This window comes from Thermobia domestica, chromosome 17 (assembly GCF_964235325.1).
Source record: "Thermobia domestica chromosome 17, izTheDome1.hap1.1, whole genome shotgun sequence".
Taxonomy (NCBI): Eukaryota; Metazoa; Arthropoda; class Insecta; order Zygentoma; family Lepismatidae; genus Thermobia; species Thermobia domestica.
Genome location: NC_137470.1, coordinates 109,844,864 through 109,872,182, shown reverse-complemented (window position 1 = coordinate 109,872,182; position 27,319 = coordinate 109,844,864). Strand labels below are relative to the sequence as shown.

At 36.3% G+C, this 27,319-nt stretch overlaps 1 protein-coding gene across 1 annotated transcript in view; it reads left to right on the top strand.

The window, feature by feature from the left end:
- The window catches only part of LOC145674282 (uncharacterized), a gene marked incomplete in the record, with an annotated part of 853,005 nt that overhangs the window by 501,822 nt on the left and 323,864 nt on the right, over positions 1-27,319 (top strand). The window contains 1 exon segment of the mRNA XM_081744136.1: positions 21,831-22,061. Within this exon segment, the coding sequence (XP_081600262.1) occupies positions 21,831-22,061 (231 nt within the window).

Below are 27,319 nucleotides of genomic sequence, written 5' to 3'. Positions count from 1 at the left end.
AAAAAAAAAAACAAAGTGTATACAAATTCAAAAAGAAACTGGATTGACAGAAATAGTCTTAAATTAAGAAAAATAAAAAAAAATATTTACTCACCTAAACTGCGTCCTACCACGTTTCAGTTTTACACCAACTGAAGAAATCAACTGTTTATATCTGCCTCATTAGCGGCTCGAGAAGCTCGCCGCTTTCATAGACAAAAGCCGAAAGCAAGTAGGCTATTGTTAAATAATACGGTATTTACTTAAGGAAAAGGGCAGAAGTAGAGAATATTTAATTGAATCGGTGAGTGGAAAAACACTACTAGTCCACAAAACGCATACTGAAATATTTGAAGAAAGAACTTTCGTTGGTTAATGCCACAAATGTACAGTCGACATTATAGCATTCTGCTATAACGTGCGAGGTCTTCCAAATTGTACTGCTCTTCATTAAAACTTGTAGTTCTACATCTTAAGTGTTAGTTTTGCCTTTACCTCGAAATGGCTTATTTTGGACTCACACTGTTTTCCCACTCGCCGATTCGATTTTAACGTTGAGTTCTTCCCAAAAATGTTCTCTTTTTTATTTGGATATGCACAACCAGAGTTCTAAGTACACATAAGTTCACATGAATAAACACATAATAGACTACTTATTAATGGGCATGGAAAAAGTACACATTACGGGGTCTATCTTGCGTACAAGATAGCTCCCTAAACGTCATCCCCTCTTTCTCGAAAACTCTCAGGGTACAAACAAAACTTTTTCCGGTACAAACGGTACAAACGATTTGCTTTCGAATGGTGTATTTCAATTTTTTGTGCTGTGATACGAGGGGCTATCTTGGCACCAAAATACCCCCCAGTTGACCTGTCAGGTATAAGGAAAATGGTACAAACAAAAATATTTTCGGTACAAATGGTACAAACGTAGTACAAACGAATGACCTAGTCATTATTTCACATTTCTAAAGTCGGGGGGCTCTCTTGCCATACGTCATTTCCACTTATCTGGTTACGTTAATTAGCAAAACTGTATGTTTTGGGATCAAGAAAACCTTTTCAATGTACACGAAAACTTTGTATAGTGTCAGAGATACTGTTTAGTGTACCGTGAGTCATGCATGTGTCATCGGCACGTACTTTTTCGAAGACAGACATGGTTCTGTCATTACCGTTAATAGTGAACAATGTAACCACAATCTCAATACGTTTCTTATCCCTGGCTATGAGTTAGAACATCGTGGTCTGTCAGAAATGCGGATGCAATACGACAGCGCTACTTGCACACAGCACGACAGCCAATGACAACTCTCCGCAGACATTTCCCAAGGAGCCCACTTTCACGATTTCGCCAGGCCAGCAATTGGCCAGCAAGATCACCAGATCTACCACCGACAAACCATTTCCTTTGGAGCTACCTGAAGGAGAGACTATACGTTAACAATACACGAACAATTGATGCACTAAAGGAATAAATCAGAAAAGAAATTGCAGCAGTTCCAGTTGACACGTTCCACCGCAGTATTTTTTAGCTTACGTACAGAGCAAAAGAATGTTACTATCGTAATCATAGCCTCCTGAAGGACATGATTTTCAATGCTTAATGAATGTAAGTGCAAAACTCACATGTGTCACATATGTATTTACCACAATTGACATTATTGCAAAACCAGATATTTGTATTTAAAATGTGTCCCAGCATCAATGGACACTAAGAATTGAACTATAATCTGAAAACCCTTTTGTTTACAATAATTAGTTATAAAGGATAACACATCTACATTTTAAAAACTACAGTTTCACATTTCCTCAAATTATTTTCAAATATCTCGTTGAGAGAGTCGTGAATACGACTCTTCGATAGGCGTACCTTAAAGCTGTGTTTCTCTCCCTCAACTTTCTCTCTCTCTTATTTGTTTAATCAATTCTGCACAGACGTAATCATTGAGGTTGGCCATGACATTGTGACCAATTTAAATCATTACAGTCACCATCGAGCGTTGGTCAACAAAACATCAAGGATTCATCTTGCAGACGTATTTTTTTCTTTCTAAAAAAGAAAAAAATCAATGATCCAGTGATTTTTACTCAGTGTGCATTTCACCTGCAATTCAACATTAATCGGAATCACAGTGTTCCAACCAAGCCGCGATACATTTCTGTTGTGGGTTAGAAAATTGTGGGAAACAGCGTGCACCTTAAATAAGATATCCTAAGCAAAACAGCGTACTGTTCGACAATAGAGAAGGATGTGTTCCCTATCGAGTAAGGTACTTGAAATATGTAATTTTCAGAAAGAAGGAGCGGAACGAGATATAGTTCAATTCGGAAATAAAATATCATTTGTGAAATAATCAGTCTAGTCACTGTTTCAATCTGAAAAACGTCAGCGTTTTTTTTTCTGCTGAACCTTGTATATAAAGTTTCCTTACCTTGAATTCTGATCAGAGACGGATAATTAAGGTAAGTGAATGTGATATTGTGGAAGGAGACGGGAATATCCCGAGAAAACCCACGTACATGATGTTGCCCACCACATACTTGGTCAAAGATCGAACCAGGGAGCCCACATACCAGAGGTAAGCGCTCTACCACTGATCCACTCTGCCTCCTTCAGTCACTATAGACAAGAATTCGTGAAAAATGGAAAGTGAGTTGTGGTAACGCCCATACACTAGCTGCACTGAATATCGCTTCTTCTGAGATCAGGGAAGTCAATGTCGGATTTGGCCAAAGGAAAGATAGTTGATCGTTCATATTTATCTGATGATGTAATTATGGCGCTAACGCGTCGTGAGGATAATTGGAAGCTATTTGAAAGAAAGATGTAGTGAATTTCGCTCTAGAAAGTCAGCATTAACGGTGAGGGGAGCCGATGTGCTGACCATACATTAGCCCAGAGGTGTGAGTATCGCAAACTAAGTGGTAGATCACGGGTCTCTAAGGGTTATTACGCCAAAAGTTATTTTATTTTAGTTATGTCAACTTCTTTTTTGAGGGAAACCAGATTTATTTTTAAAACTCTTTTTTTTTTTTGGATAGCTTTAATTGCGCAGTACTACAGTTTTTTTTTTTGTTTCATTGGAGTCCTTGGTAATGATTTGTTGCTTTTACTTTGTTTGGAACAGTAGTTGTTCTTAATCTTAGAAACAAACTATCATTATAGCTGTCTTACGCTGCTACAAAACGTTGTTAACGTTCAAGCCTCGGGTAACTCATGAGAACTCTTACTCTCAGCTTGAATAACACCATGATTTATTCAACAGCTTTGAATCTTTTCTAAGCATATATATTTGTGTGTCTTTTGTACCTGCGTGCTCGAATTCATGATGGTGTGGGGTCGCCGGTGAATTACGGTTTCTACTAAGGGACAAAAAGAGCAAGAAATTCTCAACCTCATAAAGTCTTCTCGAAAGAATAAGACAGTCTTGCTGACTTGAGAGTTGAATACATTTCAAATGCAACTAAACATGGCTTTAGCCTTTGTAGAAGTTCCGTGAGGATTTTAAATGAAAAGGATATGAAGCTTTGAGCAAGAAGCAACTTTGATAATAAAATGAAATTTTAATACAAAAATCATGACCTTTGAAATTGATACAGCAAATCAAGAAAAAAATGTAACTTCTGCGGTCAGCGAAAGACAAATATTGTGTGTGTGTGTGTGTGTGTGTGTTAAATATACAAGGTGAATACCACATTGGTCTGAAAATAAGCTCATCTTTAATATTCAAGAGATTAAAAAGGAAGCAGAGAATAACCAAATATAAGCCGCACCTTTACAATAAAGGAAACATAATATCCAACTACGAAGTATGTTCGAAAACTATTGAACTTTTGGTGGACAAAACTACATTTATTGGTTTGGAAATTCGAAACACTAATCCCTTCCAAAGTAGTTTCCTTGATAATGTAAACGCTTGTCTCAGTGCACCCGCCATTGTTGGAAACACTTCTGAATTGCGGTTTTTGGAATGGTGACAAAATGTGTCATCAAATTTCTCATGATGTCTTCTCTTGACTAAAATCGGGTTCCTTTCAGTGGCATTTTAAGCCCACACGGAGCCATGTCTAGTGAGTAGAGAGCCTGACGACACACAGGAATGATGTGTTTGGCGATGAAAACCTGAATCAAATTTTGCAGACACTCTTCTCATGCCCAAATTCTCGTTCAAAATTGAATACCGATCCGATTGAATGGTTTCCACTTGGGTATCGCCAAGCTTTTGGCAAAATTTAATGCAATATCGCTGTTTATTTTTTTTCTGTTATTTTACAAAAGAACTGAAATCCTACGACCGCTCACTACATATCTTCACTCGTTGGTCGACTGCCAGCGACTGATGCTTTGTGCAAACAGGAAACAATTCACGACTGCGCATGCGTGTTCCCTCTACATCTACACTGATGAGTCTCCCGTACTTCATTTGTTTACGCGGGAAAAAAATAAGGTTCGATACGTTTTGAACACACCTTGTGTAACCATTATCTTTTAAAAATCAAAGAAGAAAAGGAACAAAATATTAAAGTACAAACTCGCATTTAAAATGAAAATGGTAAAAGGAAACAATGCTTCAATATGAGCTGCACCTTTTAAATTCAAAGAAAAAGAAAGTAAAGGCTGTCCAAGCGAATGCCGCACTTTTTAAAATTTCTTCTTTCTTTCTTGAAAAAGTGATTTACACCACTATGCCAATCATCCAATCGTATAAGAATGCTTCAATGTCTTAATCAATCCGTTTCTAAATTAACCTACTCACTTGAAATTTGAGTTGAATTCATTTTGAGTTTAACGTTTTGTTAGCAGCGAGGCTATATGAGAGGTGAACTTACTGATTAACGAGAAATCAGAACCACATGAGCTCCCACCGGGAATCGAACCCGGGTCTCCCACGCCGAAGGCGCATGCACTAACCGCTTATACTTGAAATACCACATCTTTTCAATGATACTTTTTAAACGGTGTTAAATTTGTGTGTGGAGAATGCCCGTAAACCGAAACTAAAACGAACATGGTCGAACATAGGCCTATTTCATCTTACAAGGAAAGTTATCCAACTCCTTGACGAGTATCGCATTGAAACTTGCACAAGTAGAAGGACATATTGAAAGATGGAAATATGCTTACTCTTACGATTCGCAACGTCATCGAACTGGAAGTAGAATTATGGTCCCCCAATAGCCCCTAAAAGTTATGTACTCTGGTCATAGATGCCAGGATGTCATACACTGGAACCTGTTTTCTCACGAAGACAAATATTGCAACTCAAGATGATAAGAGTCGGTGGTGATTGGGGTCTGTGGTACGCCATTGATGCGAATCGATGTCAAATGGAGCACGATACACCGATCATAAGTTTCAAACGAACAATTTTTCCCGGTGAAGGAAAGGGACGCGCTGAAACCACAATTCAAAAATGGCTTTCTATGATTATTATTATTTTTAGTAGTATGACTATTATTATTATTATTATTAGTAGTAGTAGTAGTAGTATGATTAGTATTATTAATGGGCTGTATGATGAGTAAAAATAATAATAATTAAAAGAAGACAAAAAATGTATTGTTGGGCCCGTTAAGTGACGAAGGACTTCGGCCCGTCTTGAGTGTCCTCTAGCACTACTATAAAGGTTTTGAATCAACACACAACCATACCTCAGAAGAGATTCGAAGTCGGGACCCTTGAGTCGCTGGCTTGACGCCTCAACCCGCATGAACACGAGGTCTACAACAAGAAGAAATAGTATAGGACAGGGTTCTCAACTTGGGGATCGCGAAGATAAGCAAAGAGGATAAGTATAATTAGAATCCAATACCAGAGAATATTTATAAATAATTATTGTTTTGAATTTTATTCTGATAGACAATTTTTATTTGTATACATACTGTAAAGAACAACAAAAAATTGGTCTCCTAAACATTATTAACAGGTGCAGAGTTGGTTAAAAAATCAATTTAAATGAAATAGGTACGATATGAAACTAATGAGAACTTCATATTGAAATACCAGAAGAATGCAAATGCACTTTATTCTTTTGTCATATGACCCAAAATTGAGGGAGTTATGAAGTTATAAAATTTCCAAACGGCCTCCGTTTTGAAACAGTAGGACGGATCGTATTCTATATTTGCAATACGAATGAACGGGCCAAATTTGGTTTTAATCCATTCGCTTTTAGGGAGGTTATTGTATCCAGTATATACAAGAAATGAATTCTACTATTATAGAAATAAATGTATATAGTGAGATCTCCGCAATAGGTATATTAAAGATCCGTCTCAAGCTTATTACAAGCCAGAGGGGGGTCACTGGCAAGATGATGTGATAATATAGGAGTCGTGATCGGAATTAGATTAAGAACCACTGGTATAGGATTATTATTATTATTTCTTTGTGGCCTTCTTCATTTTATTCCTTACCTCATATTCGTGTTGTTTGAGGCGTCAGGTTAGCGGCTCAAGGGTCCCGACTTCGAATCCCGGTTGGGGTGTTGTTGCTTGTGAATATTAAAACCTTCATACTGCTAGAGGACACTCAACACGGGCCGAAGTCATTCGTTACTTAACGGGCCCAACAATACATTTCTTGTCTTTTTTTCATTATTATTATTTTTACTTATCATACTGCTCATATTAACAATACTAATCATACTACTACTACTACTACTACTACTACTACTACTACTACTACTACTACTACTACTAATAATAATAATAATAATAATAATAATAATAATAATAGTCATACTACTAACAACAACAACAACAATAATAATAGAAAGCCATTTTTGCGTTGTGGTTTCAGCGCGTCCCTTTTCTCCACCGGGTAAACGTGTTTGTTTGAAACTTACGATCGGTGTATCGTATCGTGTTCCATTAGACATCGATTCGCATTAATGACGTACTAGAGATCCCAATAACCACCGACTGTTATTCTCTTGAGTTTGCAGTATTTGTCTTCGTGAGAAAACAGGTTCCAGTGTATCACATTCTGGCATGTATGACCAGAGTACATAACTTTCAGAGGCTATGGGAGATGATCATTTTACTTTCTGTTCGAGGACGTTGCGAATCGTAAGAGTAAGCATATTTCCATCTTTCAATATGTCCTTACAGTTGTGCAAGTTTCAATGCAATACTCGTCGAGGAGTTGGATAGCTTTCCTTGTTAGAAAATTACTCAGTCAGAAATTACTTCATAATATAGACACCTAATAAGGGGGTTACTTGATATTTTCGTTCTGATTTTTATTTCAGTGGAATTTAGCGTCCTTTTACATTACCGAGGCCACAGTTTAATGTGGAAACCAAGCCATTATGTGTTCAAAACTCAAGGCTCTTCTACCAAGAATCGAACCTGGTACACTGTACACAATTGATTTTTCCTACACCGTTTGAGAACACAACATCGAAGAGAACAGAATATAGGCATAACTTCATAATTAGTTGCAGAATGAGGGGAAGTAACCTGGTACTCTTTTCTTCGAAAAATCAACACGAAATCATTACTGGGTTTAGCAGCAGCAAATACATAAAGGTTTTAGATATCGGCTACATCAAGGGGGAGAAAATTATAGAATTTCATAAGTAAATTCTTCTTTCCTAAATACGAGACTTGATTTTGAATTTGGCGTCCCGTCCAGCAACGAGGCTATATGATACGTGAACCTAGAACTAACGTGGGGTTTGATCAACATGAGGTCCCACCGGGAAACGAATACGAACCTTCCACGCCAAAGACGCGTACACTAACGCTTAGCCATGAGAAAGCTCTTTTAAATACACTGTTCTACAAAAAAAATAATAATAAATAAATAAACAAAAAAGTTCTATTTCTGGGTAACAAAGTAGTGATTCTGAAAGGATTTTCACTCTTGAATTCAAATCTGATTTTTAGCTTTTCTGCATCACGGATAGTTTTGGAGTAATCAGCACGTAATGTTTGTGTTTGTAAAGCATTACTATATATTATTGACACTATATATTACATAGAATTGTAGGTATGCGAAACAGCTGTCGACCGTACATAATGGTTTACTTTTTTTCTTTTGTACTGAGTGTTTCTTTTGTCTCTAATGATACACCAGCAATAGTCTGCCGCATGCACTTCCCTTCATAGCGTTTTTCAATGGTGGATATATCTTTATGAAATCTTTCTCCGTGTTCATCGGAAATGTCACAGCAATTACTGGGGAAGTAATCCAGATGTGAGTCCATGATATGCACCTTCAAGGACATTTTGCACCCTAAATCCTGATAAGCTGCAAGTATTTCATCCACCATCTCCTTGTATTTAGGGTCCTGTCTTCTCCCAAGGAAGTTTTGGGTTACTTTCGTAAAACTCATCCATGCGCGCTTTTCTTTCTCTGTGAGACATGCCTCAAAACCTCTATCTTTCTGCAGTTCTCGTATCTGCGGACCTACAAACACGCCCTCTCTTATTTTTGCAGCTGACAGTCGAGGAAATTTGTCAGCAAGATATGCAAAAGATGGCCCATTGGGATCCATTGCCTTCACAAGCTGCTTAATAAGTCCAAGTTTTATATGTAGGGGTGGAACAAGAACATTTCTAGCATCTACAAGACTGTCCCGTTACACATTCTTTTCACCAACTGTCCAATTGCGTTTAGGCCACTCCTTTTTCACATAAAGGGAAGTTCTTTTCCGACTATCCCATTCACACAAAAAGCATGCATACTTCGTGTAACCTTGTTGCATCTTAATAATAATGCTATTACCTTGAAGTCACAACACAACTTCCACTTATGTTCACTGTACTTAATTAAGGTCAATATCTTCCTGAAAATTCCATCTCTCTCTTTGGTAAAAGTGGCATATGCAACTGAGATTGAAGGCAGTTTATTCCCGATATGCAGCAATACACCTTTTAAGTTATTCTTCGAAGCATCCAAAAATAATCTTCATTCACCAGGTTCGTATGTTATGTGCAAGGCTGTCATTAATCCATGAACATCATTGCAGAATGTCATGGAACTATCACTGGCAAAATAAGACACAAAAGCACGTTCTCTATCCCTGAAGGTTATGTTGGTTGTTTCGGGGAGAAGGTTATATTCCTGTAACCTGGAGCCTAACAATTCTGCTTTCTGTTTACTGAGTCCTAAGTCTCGCGCTAAATCATTTAAATCATCCTGCTATAAGACGCATGGCGTGGGCATACTCGTGCCTTGATACGGGGGATCCCTTCTTTTTTCCGGAGATGTAAGTTATGTAGTGCTACTTTCTTCACTATCACTCATCTCTTTTATATCTGTGGGCCTTGAAGGAACTGGTAAAGCTTCAGAATGTGCCACAGGTCGTCTTACTGACGGCAGATCCGGATAAACAATATGTTTGTTTGATTTGCTGTTCGTGAATAGCTGAATTTTGGTTTAGCAGAAATAACAGGCTGTCAAATGTTCCCTTGGTTCCCTCCAAACCATCGGTACAGCAAATAATGAAGCATTTTTTCCTTGCCACCACTTAATTTATTTACAATAACATGTAGCACAGCACATATTAGGTGACCACTTCTTATCAAAATCACCAGCTCCGACGCCAAAGTACTGCTTATATGCTCTCTTGATGATGGGTGTGATTTTCTTCCTGTCCCTCACGAAGATGAACTCGCCACAAACATAAGTTGTTAGCTGCATACCTGCAACCACGAGTGCGAGGCATTTTTTTTTTTACTTCACTTAAACACAAACAGAATGAATCCACAGCATTCAGTTTACATACAGTAAGTAGTACTAACGCCCGATAAAATACCAGATTCACACGCTCAGTTTAACTCACAAACTAGTCCCAACATTACATTGCAACAACAAAACGCTGTCGGGCAAGTTTTGCCAACCTCTGAAAAATGAAAGCTGTCAATGTTGCAAGGTCTTACTTTCCAAATTCCCTTTTGTCACCATATATTGTGTTTGACATGTATATGAATATATGTAGTACATTAATGCTTGAATTACTCGTAAACTATCCCTGACGGATCAAATCGGATGTCTCATTTGAGCTTCCATGTCACATTTCTTTCATAGTACAAAATTTCATTTCAGAAATACAACCCTTGTAAAACAGTGATACTAGAGAAGAGTCTTTTCTTGTCTAATATAATGTTGCCCTTACATCGTTCTTTTTTTTAAAAAATAAATAAATAAAATGTTGATTTCGTAATTAAAATGAAGCTTATACTGTTTGAGATGGGTTAATATTTTGTCTCGTGATTTTTTTAAATCTTCTATTTGATTTTGGTAAGTACCAATATTAACGATTCATTATAGTATATATTGTGCGTGATGGTACCATCTTGACCAAATTTAGCATACTTGACTTACTTTAGTATGGATGCAAAATATGCATATTCCTGTACAGATCTTTGCTTTCCGAGTTGTCGACTATCAAATTTAGTCTATTATTACTAATTGTAAAATTTAATCATTAATTGAGAAATTTAACTATTTTATTTGTCATCATGTGGGATATTCGGCAACGGTAATTTTAAAAGAAACATACTTCTACATTGTTGACAGTCATCCAAAGAACCAGCTCGGGAATCGAACATCCTTAGCCTTTAGTGACGATCGGAATGATGGAAAAGCCTATTACATCGAAGTAAACATTCGATTTCTCGTAAACGTTCTCCACCAAAATGTAACTCCAGGTGAAAGATTGAACTAATTTGTCCCATTAAAATTAGCTGCAAAGTGCATATATAAAAAGGTGCAACAAATTTTTACACAGAGGGTATACAAAAGCTTGTGCCACGTTACAAGAAATGTCCGGTGTTTCTTGGTAACTACATCATAAAATAGCCAAGGCATGTACTTGTATATGGATCACAATACATTTCTTCGTCTATCACTTTTTTTTAACACCGGCTTTTCTTTACATTCGCCTCGTATGTTGTGTGTTCTTATACGAGTGTGTACTGTACTAGTAATAAATATTTCCTAAAATCACTGAAGGACTATTTTTTCAGCAATAGGGAATTTTACCAGAATGATGCTTGTGTTCATTGAAAACTAGGGGCTTTCTTGTGAATGTCATTTGGTAAAGAACATTTTGACGTCTGCGAGTGTCAGCAAAATCCAGCTTGGCCCTTTCACAATATCTCTGGCAGTGATTCAAACTCTCCTCCAAAATATCGATCCTCAAGCTTTCACCCCTCTAAGTTGCAGACAAACCTATTGAGTGTGTTCAGCATGGTTGCATTAAAAGTAGGCTTCCAGCCAAGCGAGAAGATATTTGTTTTTGTTATACTATCTTTCAATTATGAGGTTTTATATACTACTTAAATTTCTAGTCGGCATACGTGATATTCTTTTCTCATCTGACTTTTCGACTGAGTTCATACATTGAAAATAACGCATTGAATCACGAAATGAATGGAACAAAAATTAGAATGTTAACTCTCTTCTTAAATTGAATTTTAAATAAATTATTATGTTTTTATGTACAGTATTAAAGTTCATGTTTGCAATATTTTGTATATGAGGTACCAACTTTGAATCATCTTTTATCTATCTATGTTAATCGAACAATTGCAATGAAACGTTTCTCTTTACAAGTGAAACCTATATTTAAGCCGTCCGCACGCAGTGTTCTGAGTAATCAACAAAATCTTGTATCGCACATTCACTCAAGCACATGCTGGACAAAAGACTCTCCAGTGTTGTTTCTGAAACAAATAACCAATGTACTCATGTCCCCGCACCATGCATCTCTCGGCCTCAACTTGCATGTCGTTCTCCAGTCAATGTGTATGTGGCCTTCAAGTGTAGTATTATACATTATGGGCGTTATGCAAAGTCGTTTTGACGTACGATTAGCATCATACTAAAGGCCTGACTACTGCAGGAAACATATGTTAGTAGAACTCTTAGTATGACACTAATCACGAGTCAGAACGACTCTGCATAAGGTCCTATATGTGTATTTATTTCAATATTTATGTCCCATCCACTGGCGGATTAAACCAAACGTCTGGGGGGGCTATTTATTGTGGAGTGGATATGTTCCCATAACTTACCTCCCCCCGAAAAAGAAAGGTAAAATGGATTCAGGAAAAGAGGGTAAAAGATATAATTGCTACGGAATTTTCACCACAATGCCCCCTCCCCCGAAAATATATTCTGTCTAGAGGCCTGGTCGTGGCTATGCTTTACTAAATATTTCGCTAGAAAAAATATCAAGTTAAACATTTCTTAGAACGTTCATAATGTTTCTGTATTCTAGTGAAATGAATTATACAAAAGGACATGAACTTACGACAAGTTACAACGCAAAACGCGCTTTTAGGTGAATACCACCAAGGCGTATCTGTCGATATAATCTTGTCGCGATCTACGACAATGTTCCTCTAACATTCAAAAGTGCTAGTCCTCCCACTTTCTCCATTCCACCATTTCATTCATTGCTCATCATCACCGTCTCCTTTAGCCTAGCCGGCATAACTGTGGGACGAAAAACTCAAAAATTTCATTTTCATTTTTTCCATTCAGCCACTTTTCGCCAGAACGAGATCGCAACCACGTTTTCAGTTGGTGCAATGTGGAATAAGATCGTTCTGCACTGGCCACGCTCGAATGCAGGGTTACAAGTATGCACAGCAGTTTTCGAAGAGTCACGTGAAGATCTTCGTCACTGGTGGCCAAGTCTTCCAACGCAGCCCCTGATAGAGTTCCACCTTCTTCTTTAATTCTCTTCCATTTAGAAGTACAGATTGCAAATTCAGAACTAAGGAGGGAAAACAGCATTTTTTTCTTCAGTTCCCATAGTTTGGTAAAGTTTTTGTGCTAGAACGCGGAGATGTTGCTAAGAGTTTTGTCAGTTGTGCGTGTTGGCAATAGAATGTTGAGTCCGTATACGTTTAAAACTTCCGGCACAAGACGCATTTTGAGGTCTTCTACAACCTATTCTATCAACTGAATGTAGACAGTTCTTCAGTAGTAAGATGTCGTGTCATCTGCCCTGAAGTGCGTATGATGTGTTTGTCTTTGGGTGAGATGAGGAGTTCGAATCTGCACGTCGACACTAGCAGCCATTCTGGATATTGCTTCGAAAATTGACTTGAATTCTTATTTGCTGTTTGAATGCTTCTTGTTTAATGTTGCGATAGTGTCCTGAATGGCATCTGACGCTGCGTTCATGTCTAAATCTGTCTTCTGCAAAAGTCGATTAAGGGGAGGGTTATCGTGAGAACATCCTGAAGACAAGTAATAATTACGATAAACTCGCTGTCGTGCATGGCAGAAGGAAGTGCCCGTGTTTTGGCTGCTGTATCTAACTCGGACCACTTGGAACACGCTGTAGAGCCTCACTAATTTCTTGAAATTTCACGTGAAATTGTAACACCACGTCGTTCCGTTCAACCCATCTCGTTTCACAAAATGTCTCCAACTGGCCACCAACCGTAAGCCTAAAGACAGTATTACGTTTTGACGATGCGGTGGAAAACGCAATGATCTCCTTCATTGTTCCCAGACATTTCCTCACGCACTATACTGACGATGACCTGAAGATGGACAAGTTGAGGCTGTAATTGCAATATGAAAAGTGAAGCGGATTTGAAGCCTCCTTCTGGATCTCCTGCACTGCCCCGCAACTTTGAGAGGTCATGACGGCGCAACCATCTGTACCAATATCAACGAAGTTTTTCGGGTCGAGTGAGAGGGCTCGTAGCAAAGATAGGACAATTTCTCCAATTTTCCCTCCAGTCAGTGAGAGTTCGGGTGGTTCTACGTCTTCGGATTCCTAGCTCGAACCAATGTCCTCAAGTTTCAGCTCTGTTGATCGAGGATCAATGAAACTGAAGCAATCTTCTCTTATTTCACCCCTGTGTTCGTACCTTAGAATCAAAGACAGCTGAGATGTGTGCGAAACGTCCGAAGAAATTTCATTGGTTTTACTCTAGTTTTCGAATGTAAGCCATCTTTTTCAGAAACTTCCTAATATTTCTGTCAACTTCATATTCTGCGCACGTCTTTCTAATATTTTCATCTGATTTGACATGTTTTGTTTTTGTCTTCTTTCCTTTTCTCCTCTTCTCAATTTCAGGTTAGAAACTTGAAATTTGGTGTTTGTCTTTCTCATTTAAACTAGTCTGAGATGTGTTTAAGTTTTTTTATATATATTTCAGTAAAAAGAGAAAGAAAAGTGGTGGGAAAAAAGGTAGGGGCTGCAATTATTATAATAAGATGTCACCCTATACGTATTTTTTTAATATCTGGCTTCGAAGGAAAGAAAAAAGGGTGAGGATCATAATTATAATAAGATGTTCATATGTTTGGATCCCTGAAGATTAGAGGCATGAAACTTGGTATTTGAACTGAAATTCGGTATTCTATAGGTTCATAGGATGTGAGTCGGTAGGCCTATCGAACGCGGGTTTGGGGGCGAAGTCCCCTGGTACTTGAAATATTCAGTGTATCTCGGCATTCAGGACGGTTAGTATTTGATCTGAAATACGGTGTGCTTGTAGGTTTATCAGGTGCGAGGCAGTAGCTGAACAAATTCAAGAGTCTGAGGGCGATGCACCCAGCTAGTCGAAGTATTACAACTATTAGGATCACGTAGTGGTACTTATAAAATTATAATGTTAGAACGTCCGTCCGTACATCCGTTACTCCGCGCGATAACTTTTGAACGGATGGGAATTTTTTAATACTTTTTTTGCCATAGGTAGATAGTGATTATCTCGAGGAGTTCATTGATAGAGGTGATTCGGAGAGGTAGTAAAATTAGCCATTTCCATTTAACATATTTATCATTGTAGAGGAAAAGGTAAAAGACAGAGATAAACGGTTTTCCGGAATCGATTACACGTTTCAAGGACAACATCCATCTTCATCCTTAACACTCTAGTGAAACCGGAAGTTGTATAAATAAGCCACTTCTTATTTTAACGTTGATCACTATATAGCAAAAACGGTAATAGATAGCGAAAACCTGTTTTCGTAATCGATTAAATTTTTCAAGGACAACTTTCATCTTCATTCTTGACACTCTAGTATAACCGGAAGTAGAAATTACTCACATCCGGTTATAATGCTGATCGCCCTAAATTAAAAACGGTAATAGATAGCGAGAAGCGATTTTCTTTAATCAATTAGGTATCCCAAGAATATATTCCATCTCAACACTAATCTATCTACTCAAACCGGAATTGAAAGCACCATACAACTTCCATACTCCATATTAAATGATAAAATATTGCGTAATCCTCTTTACGGTCTTTGAGTTTACTATAATAATACATTCATATCTGGGGATCCCCAAAGTTAGAAACATGCAACTTGATGTTTGAACTGAAATTAGGTATGCTTACAGGTGTATAAGATGTGAGGCCGTAGGCTGAGAAAACACGCGGTTTCTGTGCGAAGTCCCCAGATAACCGAAGGCTACTTATTAAATACATATTTTATCGTATTATGATTATACATACAGTCGCAGAAATTTCCGTTCTCCTCACGGGAAAATAAGGTGTAATAAATATAAAACCTGAAATTTAAATTGTCACACTCGGCACCTTATGTATAAATAAAAGGAAATTTCAATATAATAAATATGATCTTCTTTCTGCTCTTGAAACACGTGTTCCCTTATTTTTAATTTAGAATCTATGTACCGAGTTCCACACCTCAACTTAAGCGAATCTTGAAATTTGACAGTCTCTGAAGAAAAGAAGAGAAGTTTGAATATTATAGAAATGTCTCCGTTAGAAACGGGATTCTTGAAAGCGCTGAAATGCGAATTCCCTTATTTTAAAGAAGAGTTTATATGTTGAACTTCATCTCTCTAATTTCATGAATGTGTGAGATACTAAATTTTTAAAATAAAAAAAAAAACTTTAAAAACCTCTTTATTTCCCTTGGAATACATCCTCCAGAAAATCCTTTCTTATTTCTTTCCCCCGTGATAAAAGGAATAGGCCTAGGCAGGGCGCGTACAAACAAGGGCCCATGTGCGATCATGACATAAATAACAAACCTCGAGTGTACAAAATATGATGCGATGATACTCCATCGTGTCAAACAATTTTTGGTAATAGTGTTTTTTTTTCTTTCAAAATCACCATCCTCCACCCTCGAAACAAAAATTGCATTATCACTAAGCACAAGATTAGTTAATTTATTTTGTGCTGGAGAAGAAAACATAATTTAGAGGTAGGTCAACATATTACGTGTCATGTCTTTATACTTTCATATTGTCAGCATATACTTAAGAAAAATAAACTGCTGTTCTCTATTAACATAAGGTAATCATTTTCAAAGTAAACAGCAAGGATAATTGTGCATAAATGAAATTCAAGAATCCTATTTTAAATTGTATAAAACTGGTACACAAACAAACTTAAATATTCCGCTTGACAAAAGTTATTCATTTAGCGGCACTTATACTGTGGTGGTAGCCGGTCGTGCTCCCTTTTTTCTTTTTTATAGGTGCGAATTAAAAATGGATGAATGCCAATTAAAGACAGATCGTGGATATAAAATTTACTGTATAATAATATTATGTACGTATATGTTATACTTCTTGCTATTTACCCTTTCATACAGAAACAGCTTTCCATTTTTTTCAAAAAAATCAAAATGTGGCAATTAATCGTGTTATAATAAACGTCTATTATATTTCTTGATATTTGCCTCCTATGTAACAGAAACAATCTCCTATGTAATTTGTAAAACAAATCCAAACATGACAACGCAGCAACGAATATTGTGTGCTTTCGATACCACAAGCACTCTCTTTCGATTCTTTGTGAGCTAGTGGAGTACACAAAGGAACATTCTGTCCAAATTTCAGGTTTATTTTTACCTAAAGAAGTATGATCTAGTCGATGATGAGCGAATCACTTCCACTCTTTTATATAGTTTATGGTATTAGTGTTACCCAACATAATGTCGAGAGAGATTTTCGAGATGACACCGAACTCTTCCAATAAACACGTTTTTAAAGACAATATTTTCACGCCTCCTTTTCAAGACGAAATAGCCTTAAATCTCGTCTTTTTCTAACACTATTATTAATCTTTGTTGTACTCTACGCATAAAACATTTTGATTCAAACAATGGAAAATTTAATATAATTTCCTTCAATACAGCTAATTTGAATTATACTGTACATAACCTAAGAAATTAATGTGATTTATTGAAGAATTCGTACATACGGTGTAAAAGAACAGTTTGTTTTAAATACAATATCGTATGTAATTAATTATTATCTTCTTACTTAGTCTTTTAAGCAATAAAAGAAATCCAGTTTGTACCTTGAATTGCTCAGATACAGTGTCTTAACTTCGTAATACGGAATATATGATACTGAAAAGGTGATAACTGCTAGGATTGAGTCTTAAATTGCAAGCGCATGCACATACTTCAGGAATATCCAGATCTTCTTTGACATAAATGATTCATGAAAACATTCAATCTTATTAATAAAAAAACATAGTAAAATTTTTTATCTAACTTGTGTCAACCTGGCGTATATTTTATCATATATTAAAATCTCAATCCCCCGTTTTGGCCATTAGTCAAGATTTTCGTGCCTGCCATAAATTTCCAGTTCATGATCAATAGCAAGATAAGCTAGTTGAGCAAGTGTCCAACATTTTAGCAATTGGGCAAAACATACTTGAGCAACTGACCCGATCCCACTACTCGAGAGCATTTCAAAGAATTAAACATCTCGTAGGGTTCCATGAAAAGCATTTTAATGACAATTAAATGGGCAAATAGCTTTCTTGTTCACCACAAAAATGCACATTGTCACATCTTGCTTTTGATCCGCGAGTTTATGGCTGAAAAACTATTCTTGTCTGTCCACATTTGCCACGCCCTCCAGATATAGCACCATGCGACTTCTGGTTGTTCCCAAAAATTAAAACCATGCTTAAAATAAAACATTTTGAAACCATTCTTGACATTGAGAGGGCCACGACAGAGCAGTTGAACATCCTTCCAAAAGAAGCCTTCCAGAAATGCTCCGAGTCATGGATCCAACGTTGGGATAAGTACTTTGCTAGCCAAGAACAGTACTTTGAAGGCGATTAAATCAAATTCCTTGTTAGATTATTACTTTGTTTCTAAGAGAATCATTCGCCGCATTTTTGATCACATCGTTGTTTATCTTGCAATAGGTGGTATGTTGAAAATAATAACTTTACAGGAGAGCTAAAAAATGATTTGAATTTTACAGTTCTTTTTTTATAACTCTGCTATTATTAGCCGGATACATACGATACTTTGCCAGGTGAGGAAACAAGTGTCCCCAGATCAAATACTGTTGTTAACTAAAAATACACCAATTTTAACATACGACATGTTGCAAGACACAGAACAATATATATATAATAGAAAGAGAAAGGATAGAGTGATTCGAGTACAGGGTTTTGGGACACCTGATGACTTTCCATCCTGCAGCTTCGCTCCCTGTCGATCTTCTTCTGCTTTACCCGAATCTTTGGTTGGAGTCTGTGTTTAGCCTAAAGGTTTCAACATCTCTGAATCGAGTGTGAACTCTAAACCGTCGGCGTCCAAGTCGCTAATTCTCTAGCTATTCTTCCTTTGCTCAACTCCCTGAGCAATCGGCTTCCATCCCAGAGGCTACTCCAACAGACAGAATAAATAATGCCGAGCAACTGAACCTGTACTTACTGTTCCTCGTATTCTGATCAACTATTTTCTAGATACTCTTGGTTTTAAGAACAAATTCATTACAACGTCGTTATGATGTTGACGAAAAGCCTTGTCTCACCAATCTCTCGAAGTTAGATAATTATCAGGAAGGTTCTTTCTCTGGTTTATTATATAAAAAGAAACATTGACACAACAGTTATATAGTAAAACAATTTTTAAACAATACGGAAGAAAAATAATATAATATGAAGGAAGAGAACATTGCACGAATTTTCAGACTGTCGATATGCTATTTCTTGAATACTGTCCTTTCTTGATTTCTATAGCTTTTCTTTATTCCTTAAGTTTACTAAACATTTTTACATAACTAGAATAAAACATTCTTGCAAAAAATAGTAATTTTCATATATACGAAGAAAAGTTTCATGTCTACAAATCAACCAATAATACTTCGTTTGCTCGATATTGGAACTGATTAATAAATGATAAATTTAGGTATATCTACAATAGTCAGAACAATAGTTTGTTTTTGATCAAAGTCCAGGAAGATCTTCAAAACTTGTAGAAGATATTGTTGCTGGTATGGTGATCTATGGTAGAGTTCATTCGTTATTCCTCCCTCCGTGGAGGCGAAATTATCACTGCAGGTCGTTGCAGTGCTAAACTGCATGGAATTCACCGCGACTTTTCCCTTAAGAATCCAGAAATGTTCTATCCTCATATTGTATGATAATATACTCTCAAATGTTGTTCAGAGGACGTTGTAGAATACTCTTTGTGGGTTGCATTATGAAACCATTCCTCTTCCAAGAACTACCGTCTATTTGACATTTCGATCATTTGTTGGAAGAGACCTTACCTGATGATTGGGTAGTGCAATATGCGATTTAGAATTTCCTTGCGTCGTAAACTCCAGGTTTGTTTTGCTTCGAAATTCAGTTGTTGGCTGAGCGCTGGCATAAATGTGTAGATACAAACGAGATTGTTTTAATTAACCAGGCAGTATAGTTTTCTGTTGTTGTTGTTGTTGTTGTTGTTGCTGTTGTTTTGCCTTTGGAAATAACGCACTTGGGCGGATATATTATTCCTCACTCTAATAATAAGAATTAGTCAAAATCGAAAAATGGGACATTTAGTTGATAAAACGGAAGATTGTCTTTTGTCCCAAGAAAGGGAAGCGGAAGGCAGGATATAACGTAAAGAAGGAAATAAAAGAAGAGTGTAAGTGAATGTGTGTGTATAGGGTAAATGTAAAGTGTCTGTATATATGCTTTTCTAAATGTTGTAGTGGGCGGGAATCCTCCACAATCTTCACCCTCTTTGGAACACAAAACTATGATGTACACACTATCACAGTCAAAAACGAACTCCCGAAGAACATTTTATTTCCTTCAATATTTGTGCAGGGCCACGGTGGATCAGCGATAGATCACTTACCTGTGATTTGTGGGGTCCCTGGTTCGATTTCCGGACAAACAAGTTGGCGGTGGTCAACATCGTGTCTGAGAGTTTTCTCGGAGTACTTCCGTTTCCCCCACAATATCTTCCGTCATCATTCACTTGCCTTAGTCGTCCGTCTCCCTTAAGGGGCATAATTATGGGACGTTAAAGTGAGAGGCTTAATTTTCTTCGATATTTGTTCTTGTGTAATGTACTTCGTTCTCTGGTCTCAGTTTAACCAGGTTTAAAACTATTGCAAGTTTAACTGGAAAATTAACTGATGAGTGAAAAGTAGTTAGCTAGCAAATGTGTTATTTTCTTTGTTGGAAAATAATTTAAGGAAATATGTTATACATCGAAGTATTATTGTTTATTTTGAAACCTAATTTGATCCTACTATTTGTCTAAATATATTTTTTTTATTTGTGGATATGTTGGTATAGAACAATACATAAGTGTCCATTTCCATTTGTTTAATTGGGTTAGCCTATACCTAGTTATATAAAACATTGGAAATAGTGTGTTTTTGTTCGGCCAGGTATTCTGATATTCTTGATATGATATATTTTTGTATTTTCTTTGGCATCTCTTCCGTACTTTTTTATGCGTACTTTTTAAATTTTCTTCATTTATTGTGTATTGAATAAAACATATACATCTATTAACAATGTTCAGTAGTATACATTCATAATTAGAATACATGAATCCTTACCAAGTAACTTGTTAAAAGTGAAACATGTTTATCATATTGAGAATAGATTTCTATGTTTTTATTTATTATACACTAATTTGTATTGAATTGGCTTTAATTAATGTACTTATTTTTGTGCAGAAGGGCTAAGTATTATCGATGTATTTTCTACTGTAGGATATATGCAGCATATATAATTGTTAGCACTTTAGTGTGCTTGAATTCATTTCAAAGTCTAATTACAAACCGAGAATTCTAAAAGCCTCATTAATAATCAGATTCAGATCAAGATAGAACTAGAGATTTGATCTTATTGTAACACCAAAATCAGTTACATTACCATTTATATGCCATTAACCATTTATATGTTTCATATGCGATTTATATCAAATTCCAGATACTTTCTTGTATAAAAATTACACTGAATTTCTCAATATTTAATGGTAATTTATTTTGCACTACTTATGAAGTGCATTGATGACATTTTGAAAGCTAATGCAGTGTGCATTCTTGTCAAACTCATGGGGGATTCATTGAATTTATGTTTTGATTTATATCCACCTGATTACATTATGATTTGAAAGATTCATATCCACCTGATTGCATTATATCTTGAAAGATTCATATCCGCCTGGTTGCATTGTCTTGAAAGTAAGTTTTGTATCATGTTAAACTTTAGTAGAAAATTTTATACTGGTGTTTAGTTGTACCTTTCAAAGTATGCCTTAATATTTGAAAATATTTGAAAATATTTCTTCCGATGATCATTCTAGAAAAAATGGAGACCTCCCGCTAATTCTTCAATTCTTGTTTTTTCTTCTTAACGCTTTTCCTTCGTTGTCTATAGTCGCGGTGTGTATTTTCTATAGCTCGTAAAGGAAATAGGTAGAACATTGGTAACAAGGACTAACTTTGTGTGGTTGGTGCGTTTCTACCTAGTATTAAAATCTAACTCTTTCTGTTTATGGATGAAAGTGTGGAATATTAAATACATATATTATATATGTATGTTTATAACTGTGTTTGATTTTAAGTTATATTTGATTATAGTTGACACAGTATTTTTCTTCTTTCTTTCAGATGTCAACCCAGAAGATTATATGGTCGATCAAATTGCAAAGGTATTTGACGACCGATCCGAACCTCCCTTCTCCTTCAAATTTCCTCCCCCTCAAAGTAATTCTCGTTTCGCAGTAAACCCGTCGGATCCCCGTTACTACGAGTCCCCAGTAAAAACAAATCTATATTCAGCTGCATTAGTCTCCAATGGTGAAGATGATCATCAAAAATCTACGACTTATAAAACAACAGGTGAGTAATATTTTCTAATTTAGTCATAAAGCCTTAAGACTTAGATTTCAAGTATCCTATGGGTGAATATTTATGTCGTTATTGACTGTTAAAAATAAATTACAGCCTTTTGATCTTTATAAGTAGTAATACAGCTATATTTTTGTAGGAATATAGCTATGCTATGTGGGATTACGATATAGTGCCGTTTGTATGTTGTTTCATATTTTGCTATGCTGAAGAAATAACAAGAGGAATGTTATATTCTTACATCTTCCTCTATATATTCATTTGTATATACATTCAAACACTTATACACATTGAATCAAGTTAAAATTCTTTTACACTTGGTCAGTGGCGTATTTATAATTTTGTTTCGGGGCTCTATGCACAACACGGGGAAGCATGGGGCAATTGCCTACCTGAGTTTGAGAATTAAATATATTTTAATTGATTGTCTACTAATAAACTAGAAAGAAACGTGAAACTCGTAGGCCTATGTCGGTGGAGGATCTTACCCCCGAGGCACATCTGAAATGACGCTCCTGCAAACGCACGTTGAATATTTGTAATCTCCTTTGAACTTAAGTGATTTCATTTTAGAAAAAAAAAAACGAAATATTCAGTTTTATTTGTGTACGTTTTACCTAAAAGAAAATGTTGAGACAAGTTGAAGTTGAAATATACTGATTGCAGTTTCAATGGCAAGAATTGCAGTTTAGTGAATATTATGTAATATGACACACACAAAACTTTAGCAGTGAATCTAACCTTTTATTCTATTCATAGAATAAAACAGAAGCATCCTCTTGGCCTACCGAATTTCCCGGATACTTATTCCCTCCTCTTGAATTTCTTTAATTCTAACATTTAACATTGTCTATAACTAAACGATGTAAATATGCCTTTGCTATAATAACTAAAGTCCCTTTATGTTGACATCCTTGCAAGTTGGTGTGAATCACCAGTTTTGCTTATCAGCTCCTCTTAGTTTTGGTGTTACTGACGACGGCCGACTTGAATCACAACTAACAAACGAAACGAAAAAACGAAACGAAAGAAACAACTAAGAAAAATATACCGAAGAGTAGAATGGACGAAAGAAAGAAAGAAAAAATTCTTACATGGAATAAAATTTGACAAATACAGTGTCATATCTGAACAAAGAACATACGAAAATGGAAAGTCAATGAAATTCTTAGAAATGGTAAGAAGGATTATTGTTATACGTGTAATGCGAAAACTAACAAATTTATTTCGGGGCAGTTGGAGGGCTTGACCCCAATAGCCCCCATAAATACGCCACTACTCTTGAGGATGTTTCTATCTTCTTTCAACATATCAAGCCCGGAATCAGCGTCGCACTTGTACTAGTATAAGGGCAATGAGAAAACATTCTCGCGCTTACTACACGAGTTGAGTTGATTTTAGTTTAGCGTCCCGTTGAGCAGCGAGGCTATATGAGACGTGGACCTACTGATTAACGTGGAATCCGAACCACATGAGCTCCCGCCGGGAATCGAACCCGGGTCTCCCACGCCAAAGGCGCGTACGCTAACCGCTTAGCCACGAGGGAGTTCGCGCTTACTACACGAATACTATCTTGTAACGTTCGATAAATTCTAGTGTTTCCTCTCCTCCCTGACAGGACAACTCTAGTGCAAATGTTACATATGTATCCTTTAAAATGTACCTAAGTACATTATAGTTATAATTTTTATATACAGGGCGAGTCTTTCGTTCTAGACCCAATAAAAGTATTCTCATATAGCCTCGCTGCTGAAAGGGACGCTAAACTAAAATCTAAAAAAAAAAAAAAACAATAAAAGGCAAGTTCAGCAAGGTATGAACGTATAACTACGATTTTGCGTCATAGAAACATGGAAAATTGGGAAATGAGAAATCTTGGTATCATTGAGATAACGAATGACGTCTGACAGCATCTCAGTATTGCTGTGTCTACACAGCCTTTTCATTATGTTGCAAGGTAGTAACGAAGAATTAGATACATAACATGGGAATGTATAATTATCTTCCGTAACTCCTGGGTGATAGGTTTCTTTAAATAATGTCAGGACACAATTTAGGGAAGCACTGTGGTAGAAAAGCACCAACAAAGAGATTATTGCAAATTTGATGAACAAGTTACAGATAAAAGGCCATTTTCGCGAACATGAAGCGTCACGTTCAGCGATTTCTGAACAGTAGTGGCAGATATTTCCAACACAATCTCTTGTATCGACATACTTCTCACGGTATGCAGTTATGTAGACATGATCAAAATGTAATCATATTTTCTAAGCCTAGTATCCAAAGAATCGCCCGAAAGAATCGTTGGAAACATAGAAAGATATTTTAATCCGAATTTTAAAACATCGGAACACTAGCACCACTTTAAGTACTAGTTTACATAAATTTTTGCAGCAGTCCTTGTATTATTATGCATTTTACATTGACCAAAAGGAAAGTGAGAAACGAATTGATGCATCACTGAAGGGAAATGTGAATAAAACAAAATGGAGCAGGTGGTGCCAGCTACTATTTTCATAAATAAGGAACAATTATAAAAGGCAGGGATATTGTTTGACAGTGGGATCTCGTTGGACTTTTGCATATCTTAATTTTTACGATATGAACTGAAAACTACAAAAAAGTGATATTGTAATTGCTCCAATAATTTAATAACAATCAAATATAACTGTGGTTTATTTACATACTTGAAATTTACTTCTTACATTCAGTTGTTGACTTCAATTAAAGAAAGAATAAAGTAAGTATGAACGCAAGCAAATAGAGAGCGATTGAAAACAGTTTGCATGAGCTGATATTTCGAACATAATCTTTTTAAAAGGTGTTAAAAGTTTCCAAAACTGAAGCTTCTATTTAGGGGAGGCACATTTTTGGTAATCGGAACTAGTATGGGTCCTACACAATTGTTAAAGTGTAATTTACGTTACACACCAGTGAGATGTTAGGAAGAAGTCTGCAGAAATGTGGATCAGACATTAGGAAAGCAATTACTATTGTACTTGTCGTGTTGGTTTATTATAGATGTCAGTTGAATGCAATACACAAATAATTAAGCAAATTCGTCCTGTCAGATGCTTGATTTTCACGCTTACCAAATTTAATAATTGGCCTAATTCAAGTCAGGTGCTCACCCAGAAATTTTTGCTGGTAGGAGTCCAATCTTTGTGAGGAGGGGGGTACAATAGTACAAGCTAATTACGTCTATGTAGTATTGAATGAGTATTATTCTCCACCTGAAAAGGCAATAAGTAATTGCAAAATATTTCCACCTATATTTTCAGAAAAAATAGAACTAGATTCTTTTTATAAGAGAAAGAGTACAGGTGAAGTGTAAGATCATTTTTTATACTATATCAATCATTTCTTAGTGAAACAAGTACAGTTTTATTGAGAAAGTGTACAAATATATGTTGAGTTAGGAAGTTTAGGAGTCCTGATTCAGTGGACCCCCGTGAATGCGCCCCTGATTCAAATACATGATTCTTTGATTACTTGGCATCGTTACATAGACAACAAAGAAAATTGAACCTACTAGATGGACAAAAATGTTGAAAATAAACTTGAAGTGCTTGAATTTCTAAAACAGAAAATTACTTTTCATGAGTCCTAAGAAAAGCAGGTTACACTCGAGTATGCAGGGTAGGGTGTCCCTTATTTAGGGTAATTTTGTGTTGCGATACGCACCCTACTAAATGTATTCTATGTGACCGTAAACACTCATTAGTGAAATAGCAGCTCCCTACGAGAACGTTAACCCGTGCCAACTTGACGAAAAAGTATGAAATGACCGTTTCCACATTATTATATAATTCAGAATGTCCAACCGTGATAACGGAGACACCAAAAAGACAGATAAATGAAACTTTCACGAAGCAACTAGAGAAAAGAGGACACCTGTCCGTGTATTGATGAACATCACTAGATGAACAGTGTTGCTAACTCAAGGCAAAGTTGTGTTTTGTAAATAGAATGGCCTAAATTGGATATTATCATTAGAAGTAACAATGGAAGTAAGGACAAAAGAGATGGTAAACGGATATCAGTATTACAAACTTTTCGAAAAATAACGTGAAACATGTGTTAAATACAAACACCGTTGGTGCATACAGGAAGTGAGGTACTAACGTTTTGTACACTTTAAATTAAATATTGACAAGAACTGTTTGCGCTGACTCCAAGTCTAGAAGAATTCGTTAAACGCTGTTGCCATTAACAGAAGAGAAAATTTGAGTTTGAAAAAGGTACAATAACTCGGAAATGTTCACTACTGCAGTATCGTTTAAAACCTATAATGTAAGGCGGTAGAACATGAGGAGCAATACTTTGGTTATGTGAGATCAATAAGTCACATACTGAGACATTCGGTATATAGTTAAAGTTTAGAAGTGTTGTTTGTAAAAGATGGCAATGCTGCATACGCCAACGACGATTGCATTTAACACATGTTTCACGTTATTTCTCGAAATGTTAGCAACACTGATCTGCTCTACCATCTATTTTGTTTTTATTTTCGTTATTGCTTGCAATGATGATATCCAATTTAGGTCATTCTATTTACAAAAACACACCTCTGTCTTGAGTTGACAACACTGTCCATTCGGTGATGTTCGTCAATACACGGAGAGGTGTCCTCCTTTCTCCAGTTGCTTCGTGCAAAGTTTCGTTTCTCTGTTTCTTTTGGTTTCTCCGTTATCACAGTTGGACATTCAAAATTATATTATAATGTGGAAACGTAATTTCATACCTTGTCGTCAAGTCGGAACGGGTTAGCGTTCTCGTAGGGAGCTGCTATTTCATAATGCGTGTTTACGGTCATATAGAATACATTTCGCGGGTGTGCGTATCGTATAAGGGACACCCTAATGCAGGGACACACCTGGGGATTTACCGGGATCTGGATCCCCCCCCCAAAAAAAAGCTTCGTAATTAGGTATATTGTTATACACTTTCTTAATAAAACTAAAGTTGATTAGCAGAGAAGTGATTGATTTAGCATAAAGGTTTGATCTTACACTTCACTTTGTTATATAAACAATAGGGTGGGCTGAAAAAAATGAAGTGTTTTTTGAAGTAATACCGCGGAAAAGTTGCGAATGGGGAGTGTAAAAGGAGTAAAAAAAGAAAGAAAAAAGAAATAAAATTGGTTTATACCTTCCGGTCGCGCATGTCCTCTAAAGTTTGTCAAAATTTGGAAAAAAATCACATTCCTACGTTATTTTTTATCTTATTGATGGTCTATTTTTTTGAAC